At 35.8% G+C, this 25,812-nt stretch overlaps 1 protein-coding gene across 10 annotated transcripts in view; it reads left to right on the top strand.

The window, feature by feature from the left end:
• Positions 1 to 25,812, top strand: part of PAM (peptidylglycine alpha-amidating monooxygenase) — a 295,529-nt gene that overhangs the window by 96,008 nt on the left and 173,709 nt on the right. For 9 of the 10 annotated variants that reach the window (XM_081293032.1, XM_081293034.1, XM_081293033.1 and 6 more), the window contains 2 exons: positions 21,929 to 22,393; positions 23,370 to 23,490. In XM_081293032.1, coding sequence (XP_081149158.1) covers positions 22,302 to 22,393; positions 23,370 to 23,490 — 213 coding nt within the window. In that variant the 5' untranslated portion in view covers positions 21,929 to 22,301. Of the gene's footprint in view, positions 1 to 17,092; positions 17,252 to 21,928; positions 22,394 to 23,369; positions 23,491 to 25,812 lie in introns of those variants that run through there. The other variant, XM_081293031.1, reaches the window with a different exon arrangement.

Genomic DNA, 25,812 nt, shown 5'->3' with positions numbered 1-25,812 from the left:
CTTCTATGTTACTATCATGACAAAGATGTTATCAGAGCTTTCACTTTGGCTGGAACCACAGAATCAAGATCAGAGAGCTTAGCTGGAAGAGATCTCAAAGCTCCTATGTGATATTTTTGATGTTTACCCATTTAGTGTGAAGTCGGTAGATGCCAATGCACAGTGAGTGTGAGGTAGTTTAGTTTGTGATTGATTAGTAGTTTAGTTTAGTTTAGTTTAGTGATTGATTGTCCAGTGTCTGATCCAGGCACATGCTCTTATTAAGTCTGTCTTGTGAACCAGGCACTTTGTGGTGCTGAGCCTTAAAGAGATTGATCATGGAAAATAACAGGTTCACATAAGGTGCGTATGTGTGTTTTGAAGGCAGGAACTGACAAGGAAAGGTGAAGGGGGAGGGCAGGAGTAAGGATATACCACCATAACTTCAAGGTCACCAGACACAAAATCGAGTTTTAAACCACAGATGGTCAATAACTAGTTGATTACCGCCAAGGTAAACATAGTGGTGCTAGCCATTTTCTTTTTAGCCTATTTTGCTAGAGACCCTCTTTATATACTTGGCATTGTTACTGTGTCAAAATCACATTCTAAGAATTTGGCTGGGGTTGTAATTCATTGGTAGAGCTCTTGCCTAGCAATCTTGAGGCACTGGGTTTGATCCTTAGCACCACATAAAAATAAATAAATAAAGATACTGTGTCCATCTACAACTAAAAACTTAAAAAAAAGAATTTTGTGAAAAATAGCATAACCAGTTATTCCTCCCCATGGAGTGTTATAATAATATAGTCAAGAGATAGTCAAGCCATGGTACTAGCAAGCAGGGGAAACTTCAAGAACCCAGGGACTCTTTTCCAATGAACTACATCCCCAATTCTTTTTATTTTTTATTTCAAGACAGGGTCTCACTAAGTTGCTGAGGCTGGCCTTGAACTTGAAGCCTCCTGTCTTAGTCTCCAGAGTCGCAGGGATTACAGTTGTGTACCATCGGGCATTTTTTACCTTTTCAGTGCTTGAACAAATTTCCAAGTTTGTCTTATCATCATTGTTATACTGAATAATTTCCTGCCTTCTGGGAACAAAAATACCATATGAAAAATGAATAAAGGTGTGAAAAACAATATCAACTTTTCTATAATTCTAAAAAGTGGTGCACTCCCTGACACCTTTGTTTTTTTCCAGTTTCTTTGAAGCCCCTGCTGATGCCAAGGGCCAGGGATAGACAGTAAGGCTATACTCACCCATGGATATACTCTTTTCTGATCTCAGTAGGAGACAGGGGAACTAAATTGTATGCACTATGTACTCACAAGGCTTTCTCTTGTCACCTTGCTCTGCTTCAGTGTTAGCAACTGACTACAGAGGAATTTCAGTGTAGCATTGTTGGAAGGGGGTAGGGAGTGGGGAATAGCAGGGGGCTAGAAGATGATGCAGCTTTGCCTGTTTTTTCCCTTCCACATCAAACACAGCCTTATACTTTCATGGGAGGCTCTGAGCTTTTTGTTCTTACTCAGATACCACATTTAGGAATAAGATAAAGAATCCTAGGTTAATGCCAGTGGAATCATTGTTGTAGACCAGTCTAGATATGGTTGACCCAATACAGTGAAGACAGAGAAAGAAAGGTCAGAGTGGTAGAGCACATTGGGAATAATAGTCAGACTTTGGTCCCACATTGCCCTGAGGACATCCTGTTGGATTGGGACTCCTTATTAGTAGGACATATTATGCATCAAATTAAAACAATGGTCACACTGATGAAGGACCCTGAGTGCCATGCCTGTTGTAGAGTGGTCTAAACTTCTAGGTCATGGTTTCCAAAACTGAGCATCACCCCACTTGTATCAAAAATGCATATTCCAGGCCCTTTCCCCATCCAACTAAATCGGAATCAACAAATATGAACCCTAGATTCTGTATTTTAAGTTCTGAGGGTGATGCTTGAATTCAAACAGCATGTCTGTGTGGTTGCAGTTATCAGACTCATATTTAGGAAGACTCAAAGGTAATCTGAATCCCAAACTTTTCTGCTAGATGCCTATGTCCTGGTCCATGTAGACCTGAACAGGGAGACATCAGTGAGAACAGTAGTGACCTGAGAGCAGAGAAACTTGAAAAAATTATGCATGCCTCATCGCCCCCAGAGTTTCTGAAATGTGTAGGTCTGAGCTTAAACATTAACAATATTTTTTAGCTTCTTAGACCCTATGGTCAGAGGATTCCTGGGTCAAGCACACGCTTGACTTCTCTTAACTAGTCTTTAATTTTGCCTCAGAAACAGCTACAAAGATGTTCCCATGTTCTTAGTATGCCTTTTGACCTTTCAAAAATAATTTGGATAGCTCAGCAAATAGACATAGCCCACACTTTGGCACTGCAAGGTTGATAGAGTATATTGGACTTTTTTGGGAGCAGCTTCCTCTCTTCTTGATTGATCCTCTTGAAAGAAAGTTTTTTAAAGTAAAATATGTAGCAGTCTTTCACAGTTAGTGTCATCCTTTTTCCTCTAAGAATCACTATGAAATAAGGAACACACGAATAAGTTTTGCTGGTTTCCTTTAAATACTTGCAGTTAGAATGAGTGCTGGAAAATTCAGTGTCAGAGCAGGCTTGGACATGATGCATAGACATGAATTAGCTTGTTTCAAGAGCAAAGACAAGAATATTTTCTGCTCATTAGTGAATTTACACTTATATAATACTCAGGTCTAGTTCTTTTACTAAATTTAAAAGAATTTCAATAATTTGCCCCTTTACCTCCCCTCAATTCATAGTTTCATCAAAATATAGTCTAACTGTATCCCAGATAGCAACGACTTCCAAAACAATCCTGAATAGCTATAGCACACATATTTTTAATCTCTAAATGTTTCTAAAATTTTAATGGAATTAAATAAGAAATTAACATTAAAAGGACATTTATGGTAACATTTGGACAACAGATGAAATATTTTCTGTTTATGGTTCTGAAAGCATTTGTTTTATTTTGAAACATCTAGTTATACCTTTGTACTTAGGTTGACAAAATTAAATAGAAACTAGATGTTTTCCATTAAATGAAGCAGTGTACATGCCAAGGTCAGAGAGCGGTGGAGGTTTTAGCTTAAAAGCTGCCTTGAAATATCAGCAACAACAAAAATAATTGCAGCTGCATTGTTCCACTGTCTTACCATTTATAAATAAACATTTAGTTGTTTTCATAAGAAAGAACACGTTATTTAAAGCTCTAATTGATGACTGAAATGTGTTTCTTAGGCTTTCTAGTATCTTTTGACATGTGAAATAGAGAAAAGTGCTCAAATTTTGGATGTTGTCAGTACCATTCAGTTGAATTTTTGAAATTATATATCCACTCATATTTCTGTCCTGTAATTAATGTGTTGAGTCCCTAAGCACAGTGTCTTGCCTAAAAATATTGAGATTCACTCTATAAATTTTGGACTATGTACTTTGAAAATGGTTATCATATAACACAAATATAAAAATTTAAAACTACCTATTTTTAATTGATTCCTTTTAGTTATATATAACATTAGGATACATTTTTACACAATCAAAAAAGCCTGGAATATCATTTGCTGTAATTCAGTCCCCAGCAATTCCTCCCTCCCCTCCACTTCTTCCCCTGCTTCTGTCCCTCCACTGATCTTTCTGCAATTTATTTATAGTTTTTGTGTTTGTTTGTTTTTTAAATTAGTGTCTTGTGGATATACTTGAAGTTGGGATTCACTCCACTATATTCTTGTATACACAAACAAAAGTTTGGTCTGATTCATTCCATTCTTCTTTTCTTTTCCCATTCCCTCCTGCCCCCACTCCATACCCTTATCTACTCTACTGATTTCCCTCTATTCTGATGAAATTCCCTCTCCCTTTATTTTTCCTTTCTCTTTCTCTAGAAAGTCAAAGTGGGATATTTTCTCTGATATGCAGAAGCTAATCCAAAATAAGGGGCTGCAGGGGCTATCTTTTGTTTCCAGAACACAAGCAATAGAAAGTAAGAATCAACAACATAATCTTATGGACACAGTATAGAAAGGCACCCTGTGCTGGCATGGTGTGTGTGGCCTGGGCCCTGCTCAGAATACTGGGCAGGTATGGGTGGTGTGCAGGGGCAGTTTCCACCTTGTACAGGAGATGCTTTGGTGAAGGTCTGTGAAGTGATTCCTGTTGCTGGATACATAGATCCTGTGCCAGCACACTGCCCTTGTCCATCTTTTACCTGAATGCCTGCTGCAGGTTAATGCAAGCCTCAGCTTCCTCATGCAGCCTTTAAATTTTCCCAGCCTTAAGGCATCTGTCCTTCTCTGTGATTTAGTGTTTATTATTATCTTTGACCCACGGCATTCAGCTTATGCTCCCCTGAGTTGTTAGTTTTCTTTTAAATTTTGTAATTAGGAGAGCAACTAAGAACAGAATAGAGAGGAAGAGCATGAGAAGAAGATCACCACTAAACAGGGATGAGAGGAGGTAGGGAAAGAGAGAGAGAAGGGAAATTGCATGGTAAAGGAAGGAGACCCTCATTGTTATACAAAACTACATATAAGAGGAAGTGAGGGGAAAGGGGAAAAAAAACAAGAGAGAGAAATGAATTACAGTAGTGGGGTAGGGAGAGAAGATGGGAAGGAAGGGGAGGGAAGGGGAGGGGAGGGGGGATAGTAGAGGATAGGAAAGGCAGCAGAATACAACAGACACTAGTATGGCAGTAAGTAAAAAAGTGGATGTGTAACCGATGTGAATCTGCAATATGTATATAGGGTAAAAATGGGAGTTCATAATCCGCTTGAATCAGATGTATGAAATATGATATGTCAAGAACTTTGTAATGTTTTGAACAACTAATAATAAAAAAAATAAATATTTAAAAAAAGAAACTTAATCAATGAATAAAAAAATAAAAAATAAATAAATTTTGTAATTAATGCCTGGTTCAGTGGTGTATTTCCTTTTTCTTGTATCCAGAAGGTTGATAAAATGCTTTTCATAGAAAGATATTAGGTTGGGTGTTTTAGAAATACTGGACTAACAAGACTGGTGAAATTTTATCCCTAATTCTGCTCTGAACTTAGAGAAGCAACTTTGAGCAGAGCGTGTAACTTTGATTCTTTCCTTAGCTATTAAATGAAGGAACTGAGCTAGATAATCTTCAGATAATCTACTTTAAAATTGTATCTCTAAAAAAAAATAAAATAAAATAAACAGAACAGTGAAGCATTACTTAGAAAAAAAAAGAAAAAAAATTGTATCTCTAGGACTTCGGGTCATTGTGGCAAGTTGAGTACATGATTTTTATCTTCTCTACCTCCCCCAATCCTTCTAAAATGGAGGGTGAAAGAATTTAAAAAGTTATAAGCCTACAAAGATAAAGAGCATAGGAGAGGTTTCCTAGCCAGTAAGGGGGAAAAGTGAAAGTGGAAAAAAGACAAATCTCAGTACAGCACAAGCTGTTTCAAGTAGGTGCCTATACTGAGGCAAGACCAAGAGGCAAGCTGGTCTGTCCCACATACCATATAACATACTCAAGTCTTGATGTACCATGGAAAAGAGTAGTGTTAAAAGAAGAACATTAGGCAAATTAAATTTAGCAATATTTATTTAAACAAAGAGTGATTCATAAATCAGGCAGCACCCAGAAACTTTGGGAGATGGTTCAGAGCACCCATTAACTTGTGTGGGCAGGACTCAGATGCACAGAAGAGAAGTCATTTGATTTGCTACAGCTAGATTGCTGTTTTATTTGATGATGAGTTGCGGTATGTGATTGGCTGAAATTCAGCTGCTTCTGAAAGGGGTGTTACCCTCTAAAATTAGGTTTCAGTTTGTTTTTGCACTATTAGGTTGCACATTGTAATGTAGGATCTTAAAAGAGTGGAGATAGCCTCAAGCTTATTTTTAAAAGATCTCCTGCTTATTTTTAAAATGTGGGATGGGTTGATAAATGGACCTGGAAATGGATAATAATGTGGGAGTCCTCTCCAGCAACCACCCTCTGCCCTGCTCCTAGATCACTAGTGGCATGTTTCACCCCTTCAAGAGATGGGTAGATTCTTCTCTGGAGAACTGAAAAACCAAAGGCAGAGAGTGGGAACCATTCATAGACTAGTGTATAGGGGCTCCACAAAGAAGAAGCCAACTTGATGCTCATTCGTCTTTCAGCGAAGCACCAGAGAGCTTATTAGTGTGTCTCTAGAGATAGGAGAGGAGAGGGGATGGGAGAGGGAGAAACGCAGCTGCAATAAGCAACTTAGGAAGGAATAGAAAATAGAGGTAAAATAGAAAATTAAAGTGGGTGGATAAGGTTGAGGAAATTTCTAAAAAATCGGGACAAAACAGAAATAGAAACAAAATGGTCAAAAATTTTGAGGGTCATTTCAGCAGGACCAACCCCAAATAAGGAGTTATAAAGAAGTTAAGAGAATAAAATGAGAAATTATCAAAGAATATGTAAGAATATTCATCAATAGTGTAAATTTTCGATTGAAACAGCATAGCTGAATGAAGGAGAAACACCCAGAAAAATGAATGAGAAAGAACCCATATTAGGGCTCATCAATAAATTCAGGATAGGAACCTAAGGAAAACATATTAAAAAGCTTCCAGCAAACAGAAAGGAGAAATTGAAAGATATCCTAAATAAATATATAATAAGTCAGAATGGCACCTGGAGTTTCAACAATAGGATTAAGTAAGAAGATAGAAAAAAAAAATACTACTAAAATTTTTAGAGGAAATGATGGCCAGCTTAGGTGTAAAGATAGAATAAAAATATTCCAAACAAGATTGAGGAACTATACCCTACTTCTTGAACTCTAATAAAAAGAAAAAGAGGGGCTGGGGCTGGGGCTCAGTGGTAGTGAACTTGCCTGGCATGTGTGAGGCACTGGGTTCGATTCTCAGTACTGCATATAAATAAATAAAATAAAGATTGTTCAACAACTAAAAAAAATTTTAAAAAGAGATGTATACAAGAAAGGTAAGAATCATGGGGTACTACTTGTCTCAGGGGAGAATAGTATTCATATAGCTTTGACAACTCAAATATTGATTTAACTAAAACTTGTGACATTGAAAAGCTGATGAATGGGAAGCAAAGTATAGGAGCATTCAATCCTCATCTTCCAAAATAAAAAGTCACTAAATAATGTATAGAACTGTTAACCAGTAAACCAGAATGTTACCACAGTGGGGAAAGCCAGAAGAGCCTGTTTAAGAGACAGCCAAAGAGTTATATCTGAAGAGCAGAATTTGGTGGAATTGGGCAGAGGACTGTTGTTTTCATCACAGATTTTGAGTAACTATGTCACTTTTAATTTTCTATACATACTACTCTGAGTTTTTTTTAATTAAAAATAATTATTTCCTTTTTTTGTACAAGGAATTGAACCCAGGGGTGCTTAAGCATTAAGCCATATCCCCACCCCTTTTTAAAAAATTTTTATTTTGAGACAAGGTCTTGGTAAGTTGCTTAGGGCCTTGCAAAATTATTGGGGCTGGCCTTTGAACTTGCAATCCTCCTGCCTTAGTCTCCTGAGAATTATTTCCTATTTCTAAACTTGATAAATACCCCAAATTTCTCAGACTTTACTATGAGACCCTGAATAACTGTGTGATGTATTTCTTTGTATTCCTTGTTCCCATTTGTTTGCTTAGTATTTATTGAGTGTATCAACTTATTATTTATTGTGTGCTAGGTTCATGGATACACTAGTTGGAAGAGATGGGATGAAGCTCTATGCTTAGTGGATTAAAAGAAAGAGAAAAAGAGTCCCTCACCTTTTTTTTTTTTTTCCTTCTGAACTAGAGATAATTATGTTAGTCCTAAGCAAGTATAGTGCATAGAAGTAAGCACTGAAAATCACACCTACCTTCTCTGTAGCTGACATAAACTTCTTCATAAACCCCCACCCTTCCAGGTAGTTGGGAGATAATCAAACTTACCCATTAAAAGTATGTGACTCTTCTGCTTTAGTATTCTCTTTTCATGTAAATTCAAGTCTCTTTAAGAGGCTGTTCCACCTCTTGGCCCTCTTCCTTTCTAAAGGAGTCTCTGGGTTCAGACTAATGGAGCAGCCTCCCCTCCTAAGCATATGTAGTCTTTGGAAGAGGAAGAGTTAGCTGAATGACATAATGGCATTTAGAACTTCAGCATGGACACAATTCATTTTTTTCCCCTCTTTCATTAGCTAAAAGAAGCTATGTGACCACCTAGTGGCTAGTAATTTTCACTTCCCTACCCAGCTGGGCCTCAAGCTACTATAGTTGTGGAAAACTTAACTAAGATTCCTTTACAACACATGCAGCATGTAAGGGTAAAAGCAAATTTCCCCTCAAAGGTTCCCTGGAATAAAGTGGCAAAGGTTAAATAGGAGAGAAGACATACAAATTTTTTAACATGCAAAAGGAGAAAAATATCACAGGTGTGTAATTACCCATTAAGCCCCACATTGTTCAGAAGCTTATGTACCCCCTTTTTCTTTAGGTGAGGGGGAGACTAGGGAATATCAGGAAAACAATAAATGGTTTTTAGGGCTTTGGAGAACAATAGTTTTGGAGAATATACAGTGGCCTAAGACAAAGTTCTGGTCTGAATAACACATATAATGATTTGTAAATGATTCTCCTTGAGTCTGAAATATGGAAGCATATAATAAAAGTCTGTCCAGGTTTGCTGGTGTACTTCATTCTCTCTTCCTGTAATATGGGTTAATGGAAACTCAGGGAAGATACCATGATTAATTGTTTTCTTCCTTTAGGGGTGGGGGTAGATCCTAACTGTAAACAGGAGCTAGCAGAGGAAAGCCTCTTCAGGAATTTGCTGCTCTCTGAGCTACTTTAATTTAAAATGATCAACATACCTGGGGGACATATTTTGGGACTATAGTTCCTGCACTCTTTCAATGTCCTACAAAAAATCTGATGTTTAGGAAATTTTGATACAAAGAATAGAGAGAAAAAAACATCAAGAGGTAGCGGTAGTAGACATTAGCTACCATTAGGTCAAAGATTCAAATACATAAATTTGTGGGGCACATTTGAGGGATGAGAAACATAAATTATCAGATTCCATTTTGGGAATGCAAAAGCAGAACGATACATTAATTGGATCTACTGGAGTAGTAGGAACATAGTATTTGGAGAACCTAAAACTGACTATTGGGAAAACTCTGTTCATTAATCAGATGTGCTCTCCAGTTAGCTCAGAAAATACTATTTTGTGTGCATAAATATGTGATTGCTCCACTTCACAATTCTTCTCCAATTTGATTAGTGTTGACTTTCTTCTTAGGAGGAAAATTAAAATACAGGAGGTTTCAGGAGTGTAAGTAAACTGCTCAGGTTGTGTGCATATGTATTACATTTTGATTATGTGTTGGAACATGTTGCATAATTAAACTTAAATATTTTAATGATATCTCATTTGCTCTGTCCTTGGAGGATAATTGTAACTCAATAAAGAATTTCCTTTCTAGTTTTTTTTTTTTACTGTAACAAAGGCAGCTTTAATGAACCTTTATCTCATTATAATGTACCAATAGTGCTTTTAATATCAAAATAATAGGTAAAAATCTATCCTAAATGTTATTCTTTTTTAGGAAAATAATTAATGCTGCTTATTTAACTTTTTTTCTGATTTTAACATAAACATTTGGTTAAGATAAAACTTAATGATAAAAATTGTTGACCTCTTTGATAGCAAGAACATTTTTAATATTTTGTGAAAAGTATCTTTACATTTATGAAGTTTCAGAAATAAAATAAGCTAGGCCATCTTAAAATATGGATTTGGCTAATTCACAGTGAAACAATAGTACTGTTAGTATACTTTAAAAACCCTTAACTTTGAGTTCAAGATAAATTCAGCACATTTTAATTCAATATTATTATGTGAAGAGGAAGGAATTCACCTTTTTCTCTTAACATTGATTTGATTGATCAAAAATTTAAAGTGTGCAATCCTATGATATTTGAATTAACTCCATTCATTTAACAATATCATTCTTTCATCTCTATCATTCAATTTTTATTAATCACAGATGAAGTTACCATGAAATAAAATACAAATTTCACCATGTCAAAGAACAGTAATTAGCACAATATATTCATATTCTCCTGAATGTGTACTCAACACAGCCAGCTTAGAAACTGCCTTCTCAGTTGGTATCCATCCTTAAATCAGTGATGCGGTCATCTACACTAGCTATCATGATTGTGGAAATGACTGGCCAGTCAAGCACAGGACATGCATTTTAAACATATTGACAGAGACATAAGTTTCCCTGAAAATTGTGTATGGTCAGCTTTTTAAAAGCATGGTCAGCAGATTGTGGGGTCTACTGATTATTTTTATAGTTTTATTTGTTACTGTAATTGTAAAAGTTTTGACAATGATCTTATTGTATTTAAAAATATTTTTAGTTGTAGATGGACATAATACTTTTATTTTGTTTATTTACTTTTTTTATGTGGTGCTGGGGATTGAAACCAGAGCCTCATCCATACTAGGCAAGTACTCTAGCACTGAGCCACAACCCCAGTCCTTAATGTATTTTTAAGTAACAGTAAATATGATCTTGACTAAATCTATACATTTTGTATATTTATGAATATTTCTGTTTTTACCAAATCTCTAGGAATATGCCATTTTAAAAGAGGTAACATTTTAAAAGAGGTAACATTCTTAAGGTGGGATTATTGGAAACACTATTTGCCTTATCAATAGTTTTTCCTGTAGTTAAGGATTAGTTGTAACCTGATCAAGGAAGTTTTCTTTTAAATCTGCATGATTTTGTGATTGAAAGTTATAATCTCATAATAGAAATTCATATGAATTTTAATCTTTCTAGGAATAAATTGAATTCAAGAGAATCAAGCATGTAACAGCAGGCTAGACTACTCATACAGCATGTGATACCACTGTATCACCATATAATGTATTTCATCTTTTAAAATGCTGTATAAACCAACAATATGTTACACTTCTTGTCAATATTCCTCTAAGCAGATCAAGGGTTACTAATAAGATACTGTCTCACTTAAATCCCAAGAATCTTCCATTTTATATTTTATTTATTATAAAATTTATATTTTATCTACATACAATATAAAATATATATTACAAAATACAAATTTTATGATAAATAAATTTACTTTCATTTATATTTTATTTCATAAATATCTAACTGAATTTGGAATTTGAATTCATGTTATTTACCTCCACTGCGGATGTCTTTGAGCAGTCCAAACTTGAGGCTAAGACACATAATACTTGTCAGTGCTGGTGCCCACTGAATGTTCCCTAATACTCCTGAAATAATGTTGATAATTCCATTAGAATATTAATAATTACATATCATTAGTGGAACATATTTCAAATAATTTAGGTTGAGATTTTAGTTATATTTTGACAGTTACTGTGTTTGCTGTTAGTTTTAGTGCTAGGAAAAGTGTGTAACTTGGGGTCTTTTCACCCTGTTTTTTCTTGACTTCTTCAATGATGGTTGTAAAGTGTTTGCTATCTACAGGTGTTTTAGTACTCTGAAATGTTACTTGAAGATGAGACATAAATATGTGAATAATGAACAATGAAAAATTAGAAAGGTAAAGAAAGAGAGCAACTTATGATCGCTCTGGTGCTTACTTTTCAGAATTTGCTTAGTTTTGTTTCTCACACCACCCTCTGATAGATAGAGCACTTATCCATACCCTCTATTTTAGCAGTAGGAACGAAAGTTGAGAAATGTGAAATGAATCTATAAAACAGGACTTAGTGCCACAATTTCTGACTTCAAGTGCAAGTCTGCACCCTCTGTTTCATACCAGTGGTATTTATCTGTTATTTCAGAATCCCCTGTGAGAAAGGAGCTTTGGAGTGAGTGGCGGGAGTTTGGAGTCACTGTCAGGAAGCAACACATCTCACACTTAAAAGTGTACTATTGGTTTGGTTTCACTTATATATGGTATAAAATACAAATTAACTTCAAGGCATTACTGAATCAGTAGTAATTTAGTTAGTTTTTATGTCATTTCTTAATAACTACCCAAAGTAACAGCCTTTAGTATGGCCTGGTAGTTAATAGCTCCTGCCTTCAAAGTCAGCTGAACCTGTGTTCAGTCCCCGCTATACTGCTTATCACAGCAGGACAAGCAAGTTCCTTAACCTCTCTGTCTTTGTTTCCATATATGCAAAGTGAAGACAATATTATAACAACTCAGAGAATATTGTGAAAATTAAATGAAATAATACATAGAAAGTACTGGCATATAGCAAATACCCAGCAATTGTTAAATATTATTTTAATTATTAATAGTGTCATTATTCTAATGTATAAGACCATAAAGTACACTTGTTTTTTTTAAAAAAAACTTTCCTACATTAAAGATATAAAGGTAGGAACCATTTATCCATACCATACTGTCTTGGGTCTTTTTTAAAAATTTTGGTCAAAATTAGCAAACACAGGAAAGCTATTTTACATTTATAACAGAAAAACTCAACTTTTAGTTATGATGTAACTTAAGGTTAAGGCATGTAACTTCAGTAATGGAGAAAGAAGGCAAATGAGATCAACTGGGAGTGCCTAGGCCTGGCTCTTTGGAATGTTACTGCTGGGACTGCACTCAGTGGGCCTCTTAGGCCTGGAGCATCATGGGCCTTCTCTTTTTTTCAGCTTTCAATTAAGTTCTAGGGTGTATTGCAAATCACTATGGGAAACCTTGTAAAGAGGATTAAAAATTGGAAAAGAGCAAGCCACTCTTTAAGTACCTTGTTAAAATAAACCACTTCTTCCTAAACTCAAGACAGCAAGAAACAGTTTAATAGAAATGAAATAAACTCACCACCTGTTTGTGCAGCAGCATCAAAGAGTTCTAACAAACATAAGAATGCTTTGATCATTTTCAGCCAAAAGAAAATTATGAAGCTCTTCATTGATTGTTCTTGGGGAGTTTGAGGACACTGATCAAAGAAAATTATTACTATTATAAACTAGAAATTAAAATATCTACATATAAGCTACTTCAGTAGCTCACAATTCTTTTAATGGTGAATTGCACATTAAAAAATTCAAATGGTCATCTTATACTTAAGCTAAATTTTATTGTAGCAGCTATACTCTAAATGTTTTTTAAGCAACTGTGTTCTCTTGTGTTAGTGACTTTCAAATTACCTAGTTGGGATGATTGAGGGGGCAGTGTGCAGTGTATGTTTTGTAGAATCCCTCTAGGTTACTGTAAACATAATTGAGCAGAATTATGTAAGTTAGAGTGTTTTGACATTCTTTCATGGTCTTTAACAAAAATTCCCATAAGTTTTTCAATTATATAATAGCATTACATGATTATAGATTTCACTTTAAGTACTGTAATTATATAGCTGGGAGGCTTGAAGAAAAAGATAGCAAAATTTTTATAATAGGAAGGGGTGTGTTTATGGGCATTTTATTGTATAGATTTGAACATTTGAAATGGAAAACATAAGAATCGTTTGAAAATATGATCCTCTGCTATGGGAGAAAATGCTTCTCTGTGAGTAGCACAAAAGCAAAAGATAAAGGTTAGTGTTGGTTAAGAGTGAAAATCTCAACATTTCCTAGATTTTCTTAATACACAATGGAATTTTACTCAGAAATAAAAGAGAATAAAAGCATTGCATTTGCAGGTAAATGGATGGCATTGGAGAAGATAATGCTAAATGAAGTTAGCCAATCCCAAAAAAACAAATGCCAAATGTTTTCTCTGATACAAGGAGGCTGACTCATAGTTGGGTAGGGAGGGGGAGCATGAGAGTAATAGATGAATTCTAGATAGGGCAGATTGGTGGAGGGAAAGGGAGGGGCAGGGGATTAGCAAGGATGGTGGAATGTGATAGACATCATTATCCAAAGTACGTGTATGAAGATACGAATTTGTGTCAACATACTTTTTATACAACCAGAGATGAAAAATTGTGCTGTATATCTGTAATAAGAAAAAAAAGACTTATTTTGTGGTCTCATGTTCTATGTCTGAGCCAGTTTATATGTGTAGTTAGTAACTCTTGCCTCTGAACTCATTAGAAGGAATTTAACAATTTAAATGGAAATGCATCAGGAGTAACTATGCATAAGGATGTGTAGTTATAAACAGGAAAAAAATCCCAAACATCTCATAAATATATTGATCAAAGGCAAGAAAAAGAAGGAAAGGTGGAGCCCAACTTTCAGACCACATCCATGGGAACAATATTTGCCCTTAAATGCAGTTTTCTCTCTCCATTCTCTACTAATATTCTCTTAAAAATAGAATAAAATACCAACACAAAGGATCCACACTAATTATCTCTGCAAAACAAGGCAAAAGGCATGTCCTCCAACTCAACAAGAATATTGAAAGGAGAAGCAAGGTGATACCTGCAGAAGTATTTTGTCCTCTTCTTCTGAAACTAAATTCTATGTGATGATCTAAGCTTATAAATAAATAAAACACCTGGTGGGCAAATGAGTAGAATACAAAGGAACTGTTCTACCTCCGTGACATCATCAGAAACTATTGAATGCTTTTTCTGTGCAATTCAGTAGTCTCTTGAGAACATGCCAGTGCAGTCCTCTGAGCTAAAAGACGTGTGCTGTTTGGAATGCGGGGATCTGTTTTATTTTACATTAAAATATGCTAGCACTGAATTTAGATACATGTGTTAGGAAGTAACATTTGTATTAGTCAAAGCTGAGAAATTTAATTAAGAATTATGTCTCTTGTTATTTTCCCCATGGATATATTTGTAGGACAGACCAATTGGATATTTAAATGGACATGTTGAAGGAGTATCTGGAACTAATTATGGAAACCAAAAATAAATTAATAATGAAATAAATACATAAATAATGTGCATATTTTTACTGTTGGAATATTCTTATTGCAGTAATATCATATGCTGAATGGTACTCCTGAGATTTTTTAGTATATATATTCTAATAGGTACCCAGTCAATTCTGACTTACAAGAAAAGAATACTTCAAATTGGCTATATGTTGGAAAAAAAATACATCCCAAATAAATCCATGTGCAGAAAATACCATTCAATTTGGCATCTTGCTAAGGAATGGTGCCTTTTAAAAAATATTTATTTATTTATTTTTAGTTTTAGTTGGACACAATATCTTTATTTTATTTATTTTTATGTGGTGCTGAGGGCCTCACACATGCTAGGCAAGCACTCTACCTCTGAGCCACAACCCTAGCCCATGAATAGTGCCTTTTTAAAAAGAGAAAATTTAGCACATTTAAGTGAGTCAAATCCTATGCTATACATATAAGGTGAAGTTTACTTTCCTGTGTAAAGAAAAAGTGCTGCATCTCAGTGATCACAGCACAAGTAATTGTAAGGTATCTCCTAGTAATGTTATGAGGAAAGCTGCCAGTTTAAAAAAAAAAAAAAAGCACAGAGTAAAAAACAAATGAACAAGCAACTACTCCTGAGGTTTGAACAGTATGTGCTAGTGGTAAAACAACTACTTTTTGTCACTGGGTAGTAGTTTGAAAAGAGATGGAGGAGACCTCTACTCAGACTTTCCAAGTTCTTTATTCCATCGAAGTAAAGAATTTAAGGAAGAGTCAGGTCTTAGCAAGAGAGGAAAGGATTTATTAGAGTGGGAAAGATGAAAGTATGCACTCTCAGAAAACAATGTGGGCAATCTCTAGTGAGATGCACAGCAGGTTTTATATCAGGTTTTTAATTAGGGTTCAAAATTAGATGGATAATGTATGATTCAAAGGGGCTGAGCTCCTGTGGTGACTGGGAAATGTTGAGCAAGATTGTGTTTTACCATTAGGGTTTCTAGTTTGGTATATAGCTTTCAGCTTATATCAAGTCTCTGTTGGACCGATGAGTAATTGGGCAAGAAGGTCATGGTCCAATCAAATAACCTAGTTAGGTAATGATCTCTTTCTATGGAGGTCTTTTTTCTGTTTACTACATTCCAGAAAATGTACAGGGAATGGAAAATTACAAAGTAACTTATGGGCTGTTTTGTGCATCTACGGATACACACTAGTTGTTTGTTCTATATTTTAATAGGTATATATTTTTTTTCTAAAGAGATTCAGTGTTCTCTCTATCCCTAAATTTCTGTCTCATCATGACCTCAGATTCTGAGAGCAGAGAGGGAGCAGTGGGGACTATGGCAGTCTGAAGACTACTGGCCACATTTATAGAGAAACAATGCATGCCATGGCTGTTGGTTGCCCTGTGGGAATGAGGGTTTTATGTGAAATCTTTCATTTTTAAATGTTTACTCAGAACTCAGTTTAGGGGAAGAGTTAGGAAGACCCTGTAAGCCACACAAAACCAACTTTTGGATCAAGTTTGAACCACAGTCATATGCCTCTGATTTGTTTCCTTCTGAGTAATGTTTTTAAGCTAGTTGAGGAAATGTTAATGTCTCCTTTCATAGGAATGGAAAAGAGAGTAGGTTATATCATATAGTTGAGTAGTTAATGGCTTAATTGTGGTTTTAGATTGCCTGTGTTTAGGTCCTAGCTGTGTACCCTCAGCAAGATTGCTAATTCTCTCTGTATCCTAGTTTGCATTTCAGTAAAATAGGAAGTATAGTACAAATTTCGTAAAATTGTGAGGATTCAAGTAGGAGATGGACAAAAATCAAGGAGGTGCCCAAGTATGCCCAAGTATGATGGCATATGTTAAGGGAACACAAATGCTAGCTGGAAGGGACCATGACTGAGACAATTTGAGTATCAAGTTATGTAACAATATAAAGGTAATAGATTAAATCCATTGAAGAAAATAGGCAACTATGAGTCCATTACAATATAATAAATGAATAAATCGAAAGTTTGATGAAAAGCAGAATATTTATAATGTTAAAAGTCTCTCCATCAAAAAATATTAATCACAAAGGGAAAAGTAGTAACTGTACAATGGAAAAGAACAGTGGAAACCTCCTGAATCAAATGGTCAAATTTAACATCATCAGTAATGAGACAAGTCAAAATCATGCTACTATCTACAGATAAGCTGTGAAGTCAGTTACCAAGATGATTCTCACCTTTTAGTATTTATGTGCTTAGGTATTCTTTTCCCATACCAAGTGCTGCTGATGTGGATAGTCAACAAGAAGCTACAGTAATGATGGTATGTGACTTCTGATGCTACATCATAAAAGTCATCATGCCAGGTGCGGTGGCACACTCCTGTAATCCCAGGGGCTCAGGAGGCTAAAACAGGAGGATCACGAATTCAAAGCCTGCCTCAGTAACCGTGAGACACTAAGCAACTCAGTGAGACCCTGTCTGTAAATAAAATACAAAATAAGGCTGTGGATGTGGATCAGTGGCCGAGTGCCCCTGAGTTCAATCCCTGGTACCAAAAAAAAAAAAAAAAGTCATCACATATTTGGGGAGCCAGTTGCCATGTTGTAAGAACACTCAAGCAGCCCTAGAAAGAGGACCACATGGTGAGGACATGTTTTTTTCTGCCAGCGTCCATCAGTAATTGCCAGGTATATGAGTGAGCCCTCCTCAAAAGTACATCATCTAGTTCCTGTGAAGCTTTCAGATGACTACTGGCCTGAGCAACATTTTGACTGCAGTCTCATGGAAGAACCAATCAGCTAAGCTTTTCCTGATGAACAGAAACTGTGAAACAATACTTACTGTTTTCAACTACTACTAAGTTTTGAGATTTGATGTAGCAATGGACAGTTCATTGCATAGAATCCAGCACGCTTTCTGAGATATTCCTGTCCAAGATGCATAGCCAAATCTAGTACTAATGAAACACAAAACAAACACAGATTGAGGGACATTTTGCAAAATAACTACCCTGTAGTCTTTCATAATCAGAGTTGAAGTCATATAAGTTAAAGACAGGCTGAAACACTGTCCTAGAGTGAAGGAGAGTAGAGAAGCGACACATTTCCATGCAGTGCCTGATTCTGAACTGGATCATTTTGTTTATAAAGGTTATTGCCTGGCAAAGTTTACAGACAGAAGATTAGATGATAATAAAGTATCATTGAGAAATTTTAAATTTTATGGTTGTGTAGAGTTATACAGTTAGATGTATTTGTTTCTGGGAAATCACACTGAAATTTCTGGGTATTAAAGCATCAAGACAGTAACATTCTTCTCTTAAATGGTTACAGAGAAAAATGGTTATTTATACTGTACTTGCAATGTTTCTGTAAGTTTGAGATTATTTAAAACTGTTTGAATTATGCAAAAAGAAAAAATAATATATCATAGAATATGCTCTAACAATAAAATCAGACCCATATTGTCCTTTTTTAAAGGGATGCACAGTACTCTGGCTTTTGTACGTTTAAAAATATATATTTTTGTTACCAATCTCCTATTGATGGGCATTTAAATTGCTTCCAGTTATTTGCTATTATAAACATTTAGTTCTTTCTTGTCAATGCTGCTAAATATCCTTATAAACATTTTGGTTCCCTGGTTCAGTTTTTGCCCAAGAGTAAATCCCCAGAAGTCAAAATAGCTGTGAATGGATATACATCCTTTAATCAATTTAATCATAAGTCATACTAGAAAACCACATAAAATCTGCTTAGAAGAAAATGAAATTTATAATTTGTTAGTTATTTTTTGTTTTTCCCCACTAGAAAATAATTTCTGTAGGAGTAAGAACTTTATCTCTCTTGATTATCACCACCCCTAGCATTCAGGCACTCAATATGTATATATTGCCACAATGATAACAGCAATCATTTATTACATGCCTGATGCTGTTCTAAGGATATTAAATCAGCTATTCCTGGCAATGGTCTTTATGAGGTAGGTAGTATGATTCTTTCTGTTTTGCACAGCTTCAGGTACCTAGTTAATGGAAAAAACATGTATCAAGTACTTTTTCTTCAGTTTATAAGTAGCTATTATGCTCTACTGGTTTGCTTTTGCTAAGTAAATTAATCCATAAATGAGTTAATGACCAATGTATTTATTTGAATCTTTAACCAATTTCAAATTTCACCTAACTTTTGTTTTTGATTTTTCCTTTTTAAATGAAAATTAGAGGGAACAGATTGCTCACTTTGCAAAAGCCAAATTGGTTTTACGCTTCCCTGGACTAACCTGTACTTAGTACCTTTTAATAATGCTGCACCAAGAATTAACATCCACATGGGTATCTATAAATCATTCTCCCCTGAAGAATTTACAGAGATGTAAACAATATTTGCTTTGTATTATCAGTAAAATAGTAAATCTGGGCCTGTAACTTGAATCTAGGAGACAAGCCTCTTATTACTTGTTTTTCAAACACATACTCTTGCTTTCAACTTTGCCCCTGCTGTGCCCTGTACCTGGCATGCTCATTGTCCACCTCCTGCAGTAGAAACTGTAACGGTCCTCCAAGGCCCTGCTCAATGGCCACTGTTCTATTGAAGATTGCTTTTATCCTTTTCTTTTTTCTTACTCTCTCTTGAAGTTACTTTGCTTCCTTAAAATTCCCAGAGTCCTTTTTAAAGTACTCCTCTAGGAGAGTACTTTCTTTCTTTTTTAATTCTAATTTGTTATGTATGACAGCAGAATGCATTACAAATCATATTACACCTTTAGAGCACAAATATCTCTGGTTGTACACAAAGTAGAGTCAGACCATTCGTGTCTTCATACATCTACTTAGGGTAATGATTTCCATCTCATTCCACCATCTTTTTGTAGGAGAGTACTTTCTAAACATATCTCATATTAATTGTGCAATGTTCTCATCTCTTAGTGGACTATATTCCCTTTTAGTTTTATTGATCTTATAAAACCCCAGTATATATCACATTATTTTACATCAAATATGAAATTAAGTTTTTTGAATGAGTCAATGAGTGATTTCATGAGAACATATTTTAAAATCTTAAATGATAGATAAGATTTTTGAACATTATGTATTCTGCATCATCAGGAATTAAAACAAATGGAATAGACATATTTTCATATGATGGAGTTATATTTTGTCTTTATAAGGCATCATCTTGATAAGAATGATAATTACCTTTCCTTTCTAAAATAAAAGGTATTCTATTCATGGTGACAAATATCAACCTTGCTTCTATCCAGAACTTCAATTCCCTTTTCTTTAAGTGGATGGTTCAGGGACATCAAAGGTAGTAAATCAATCAAAGAGAGAAGAGGAGGAGTCCCCCTTCCCCCAAAGGCTAGTACTGAAGGGTGTGCTTCTGTTAGAGAATTTTAATAATAAATTTGTTTTCAAGTGTTTGTATAATGCCAAATCTTCTTGCCAATTGGAGGAAGGACTGTTCTGAATGAAATTATAAAATATAATTATTTTCTCACATTTATATGTGTAAAAAAAAATAGAATTGGAGGATGTTAAGTATTGTCATTCAACAGGATTCTACTTTGTTTGGAGCAAAAGCAATAGCACAGCTGTTAGGCCCTTTGTTTCTCTTCCCCCTAGAGTTCTTTTCCTTTACCCACAGGATAAAGACAGAGCTGAGAGTTTGTGTTGTTGAAAGCTCAAATAGCAAGCCAAAGAGAAAGTTCAAACAAGCAATATCAGTCTTTTAAAAATGTCATTGCTTATGTAAATTAACTGGGGTCCTTGGTTTCTTGTGAGCCTCAAGCATCTTTGAATTGGTTGGATATTAAATTATGTTTTTTAATACTTTTAAGTAATTTATTTACTTTTATGTCATGCTGAGGATCAAATACGTGCTAGGCAAGCACTTTACCACTGAGCCACCTCCCCAGCCCCATAAATTATGTTTTATTTGTATTTGGTATATGTTATGTTTCTTCTATGTGGAAAGTACTAACCATAAGATAAATTTAAGGTTAGTTAGTGCTTTTTGGTTTATTCTCTCTCTCTCTCTCTCTCTCTCTCTCTCTCTCTGGTTTAGCTTCATTATGCTGTAATTTCCAGAGGATAATTTAGAGGCTAATATTATAGTTGAGCACTTCTATATGATCTTACTGTTTTGTTTTGTTTTGTTTTTTATTCCTTCCTTCCTTCCTTGATTCTGAGCGTGCTTTTAAGGACTTTAAATTTTCTTTAGATCAAATAGCTCAGTATGCAAAAAAGAAAAAAAAAACCCATACTTTGGTGGTAACCTGCTCTGAGCCCTAACATTTCCCACTTATATTAATTGGAAGTTCTTGATTATGCTTAACCTTTGTAGAAAATTCATTTAGAGCTAGCCAAGATTCTGCTTTTTCTCATTATGTTTTGTAAATCTCCAAACTTAGGAAAAAATATCTTTAGGGAGGCAAGTCTTCTATGTGAGAAATTATTACTTTGTATATTAGATGCTAGATTTTTAAATGAGTATTTAAATATCATGTTAGCTGCCAAGTGTTGGTTTGTTTTAAAATAATTCCCAGAACTTGGGCAATTACTTCTCTGGCTATTCTTGGGAGTTCTTGGAAGGGAGCATTTTAATTCTCTATCTGTAGCTCTAGGATGCCTGTATATGAACCTGCCTTTGTTCTCGATGTTTTTCTATTTGATTGTTGTTGTATACAAGTCCTTTGTCCTTGCCTCTTTCCCCCCTTGTGTTGTAGTAGATCATTTATGCAAATAACTTTGTTTACATTGAGCAGCGGTTTTGAAGTGCGTTTGGGGGGAATAGTAGACTGAATAAGAAGATACACAGAATGTGGGATGGATGTGAGTGAGGGTGAAAAGGGGAGAAATGAAAAAAATAAACAAAAAACTGGGAGTGGGCCTGGGGAAGGAAGACAAGCAAAAGGCAAAAGAGGGGCTATGCTGGGGGAGGGGGGGCGGATTGTGAAATCTTGGGGGACCAGTAGTCCAGGGAGGAAGATGAACAGACCAGCGTTTTCCCCAGGCTTGGGCTCAAGCTTGTGAAACTACTAATGTATTAAAGAACCTCAGCTGGGATTTGCTGAGGACAAATGCTGTAATGTGTTAGTCATCCATTATCTGCTTCTATTTTTGCAGGTTCTGAATGATGACTGACGCGGGTTTGTGTGATAGTCCTTACAGTCCCTGTCATTCCCGAGTGATAAGGAACTCGCACGTCTAGCCCCAGCACCAGGGCGAAGCAGCAGCTCTGGAGGGAGGCAGGCTTCCGCTGGCCGCCAGGACAGAAGTACCGCCTTCCCACGGGTTTCTGCCCGCGGCTCGTGACCGAGACACCTCGCCGGGTCCAGCTCGCGGCTTTCGCAGGCAGCCGACGTGTGGCCGCCGCAGGACGCCCGCCGCGCCCGGGCCATGAAGTAGCGGCTGCCTGTGGCGCCGCTGCCCGACCGCCGGCCCCAGCCCCGCGCTGCGCTGCCCGGTCCTCTCCCGGCGGGGCCGGAGCGGCGCGGACATGGCTGGCCGCGCGCGCAGCCTGCTAGTTCTCCTCCTGACTTTGCAAGGCAGCTGCTTGGGTTTCAGAAGCCCACTTTCTGTCTTTAAGAGGTGGGTGTGTTTGTGTTTATTTTTATTTTATTTTATTTTTTAACAGGCGAAATACTGTTTGGGTGGGTTTTGTGCATGCTGTTTAGAAATGTAATCACTTTTACGAACAAGTGTTGGCGAAATACACAAGGTGGATTTTTCTCTATAGAAACGATTTGGAATTTTAGCCCAGCAACTTCTTGTAAAGTCTCCCTTGCAGAAAAAGCCCACTGTCTTGTAGCTGAGCTGCTGCTCTGGCTTCTAGAACTCCAATTAGAAGTTGTGATTTCCAATACTAATCACTCCCTCTTGGGGAGATATTTCAGAAAGTAGATATAGTCATTTAGACTTGAATGCCTTCCTGTTTATAACAGCTCGAAGAATAAAATATCAACATCAGTGGTTAGGAGAAGCAGATCATGGACTGTAATCGCTCACTAAGAAACATTGAACTGTATACACACGCCCCATAATCACCATATTAAATATTTATGTACTTGTACATTTGTAATTCACATCACAACCTTTTATTTCCTCCTCATATAACTCTGCCTTCCAGCAAGATTATGATCAGTTTTTTGTTTTTAACCTGTAACACTGGACACTCACAACATAGTTACAAAAATTTGTATTGGGTTATGGTTAATATTTGCCATTAGAAGATTGGTATGTGTATTATAAGTATAATTTCTAATGTATTAATACTGTATCTTCATGAACTAGAAACAAATGTATGTGTTGACAAGTTTTTATTAAATCAAGTTTTGAATGTAGCTGCTTGGTTTCTTTGATTATATTTTGTTTATAAGTTGGTTGTATCTTGGTCATGGACTAGAAAATGTAATTCTGAGTGTCTCTGATAACATTGTATGATCATCACATCTTTAGAGAGTCTTCATTGGGCCTGTTTCAACATTATTTAACCTTAAGGTCATAGAAGTCCTTTTTTCCTCTACCCATTATGTTAAAGAATGTTGAAAATGTCTTCTTTTTCAAGGTTTAAAGAAACTACCAGACCATTTGCCAATGAGTGTCTTGGTACCACCAGACCAGTAATTCCTATTGATTCATCAGATTTTGCGTTGGATATTCGCATGCCTGGGGTCACACCTAAACAGGTGAGAGGCATTCCTTATTTAATTATTCACTTGTTCTATGTACAATCTATAATTAAAGTAAGGAAACTATACTTCCAGTGGCAGCAATTTCTGCAAAAGTAGGCGTTTGCTTCAGATCTCTTCAGATAGGACCAGAATAACTGAATATTACAAAGAGGGGTAAATTTTTCAATGTAAATCTTTCAGTTAAATTTTGTTTTTCAAATTTTACTCATATTGCTATTTGTTGTTTGAAATGGAACCTTGTAAATTTGCATGCTGGGACTCTCCAAAGAGTAATGTCCTTTGTAATGCAGCATGCAAGTCTGCATTAAAACATGAAAAATTATTCCAATAAAAATGATATTGAGCAGCTGCATCTAAGAGACTATTTTGTTTAAATATTCTTCTATGGAAGCCACAAGTTGAGAAATAAAACCTTGTTAAGTGCCACAAATTTGTTTAAAAGCAAAACATTCCACACTTTTAGAAGTTAGGAAAACTGTTCATACAGGTGGCTGATTGTGTTTCCTTTAGGCTGACGTGTCTGTTATAGGATATATTTTGAAGAAATAATGATAAAGCTCAGACAAATGAGTTTTATAGAGCATTTTGAGTGGAACTAAGTTGTTGTTGGGGCTATCCCTATTTCAGGTATATACAAGAAACTCTAACCCATTGCTGTCATGTGTGCAAGGTGTTTCATTAAGCAAAAAAAGGCCAGAATTAATTATGTTTTGCAGGCAGGCAGTGCAGGGATTTATGTGTGTCATTAAAAGACAGTACTCTGCTTTTGAAGGGCTGCAGAGACCTGGATGTTGAAGAGCTGCAGTGGCTGATGACTCATTGTTGCAGATAACATTCTATGTTTCTTTTCTTTTTTCTTCTGGTATTGGGAAAATAAAAGTATTCTACTTATTGAGAAGAATTTCTTTTAAAATTAGCATTCAGAAGCTCTAGAAAAGATGTGTGGGCCCCCACGCCTAGTGGCTAAGGATTGACTTTCATTTACTTGAAAACTTGCATATGATCTAATGTCTATTAGTAACTACCACTGTCACAATGACTTCCACCCTCTCCCCATTCCCAAATGACCATTCAGGTGACTTTTCTGTGCATTCAGTTATTCGTGTTTGGCCTTTAATTTCATAAACTCCTTATTTGATATTTAGCCCAAGAAGAATGTGATGACATTAAAATGAGGAGAGAGAAACAACAGCCCCTCCTTTGTAAACGGTGCCTCTTCTTGTCTCTTCTCACTCTTAAAAGTCATTTTCCCCCTTTATTTGCTTAACCTTAGCTTATATTACTTATTTTAAAATATTTACTAATTGGTCTTTAATCTTTTCCCACAAGAATATTATTGTTTTAATCAAATAGCCATTTATTGTTGTTTGTTATTATTCTGCTATGTTTTCTTATTATTATTTAAGAGTAATAACATTTAAATTATTTAACACCTATAATAATAATAGGCAACTCCATTGGGATTGATAATCTCAGGAAGAATTACTGGAATTGATTATAAAAATGTGGAACAGCTTCATTTTCATGAAACAAAATACATGTATTCATTTTTGTAACCTTATAATTATTAAAATAATTCCATTACAAAAGAAAATAGAATTTTGAAGTTACCACTATTTACTTTGCACTCTCTGTATTCAACTTTCCTTTGTGTAGTGGAAATTTGCTTGTTGCCTTCTTAGCAAAGAACTAGTTTTCTCCTTGCTCCTTCTCTGAGACCTTGTAACTCCCAAGAGCTATTTACTAAGGTTCCAGAGTTGGAACCAGTGGACTAGGATCAGCAAATAACTACATCTTACCTCCCTTTCCACAACGGTTGATTCAGAAAAAGGTGTGTGATCTAGATGAGTCCAATTAAAGCTCAGGACTTCTGCTGAGAAGGCATATTTCTATTGCACAAGCACAATAGGCATGTAGTTCTGGGGTCTGTTAGTGCATGAAGGAGCCATGCCTAGACTAAAACTAGTACCAGAAAAAGCAATACAGAGACTGAGAGTGTAAGTTCTTGGTTACATCACTAACAGAATTTCCAGTTACGTTAGCCTTTCTTATTTTAACTAGGTCGAGTTGGATTTTGTCTTTTTTGCATATAAATCTATCTAGTAAATGATCCAGTTCCTCAGCTGGAGCAGTTCAGGACTGGTTGTTGAATATTTCTTCCACGTTCACTAAATGCTGTTCATTGATGATGTGCCATGAGGACTTAATTTTTTTCTGGCTGACATGCAGATAATATACCTTGTAAGCTTTTGTGGGAAATGATAGACTCCCTATTAACTGTGCTCGAGGGAAAGGTGGATATAGAACCCCTGGCAC

This window comes from Spermophilus citellus (assembly GCF_964194105.1).
Source record: "Spermophilus citellus genome assembly, chromosome: 1".
NCBI lineage: Eukaryota > Metazoa > Chordata > Mammalia > Rodentia > Sciuridae > Spermophilus > Spermophilus citellus.
This window is presented reverse-complemented; position numbering and strand designations above follow the sequence as displayed.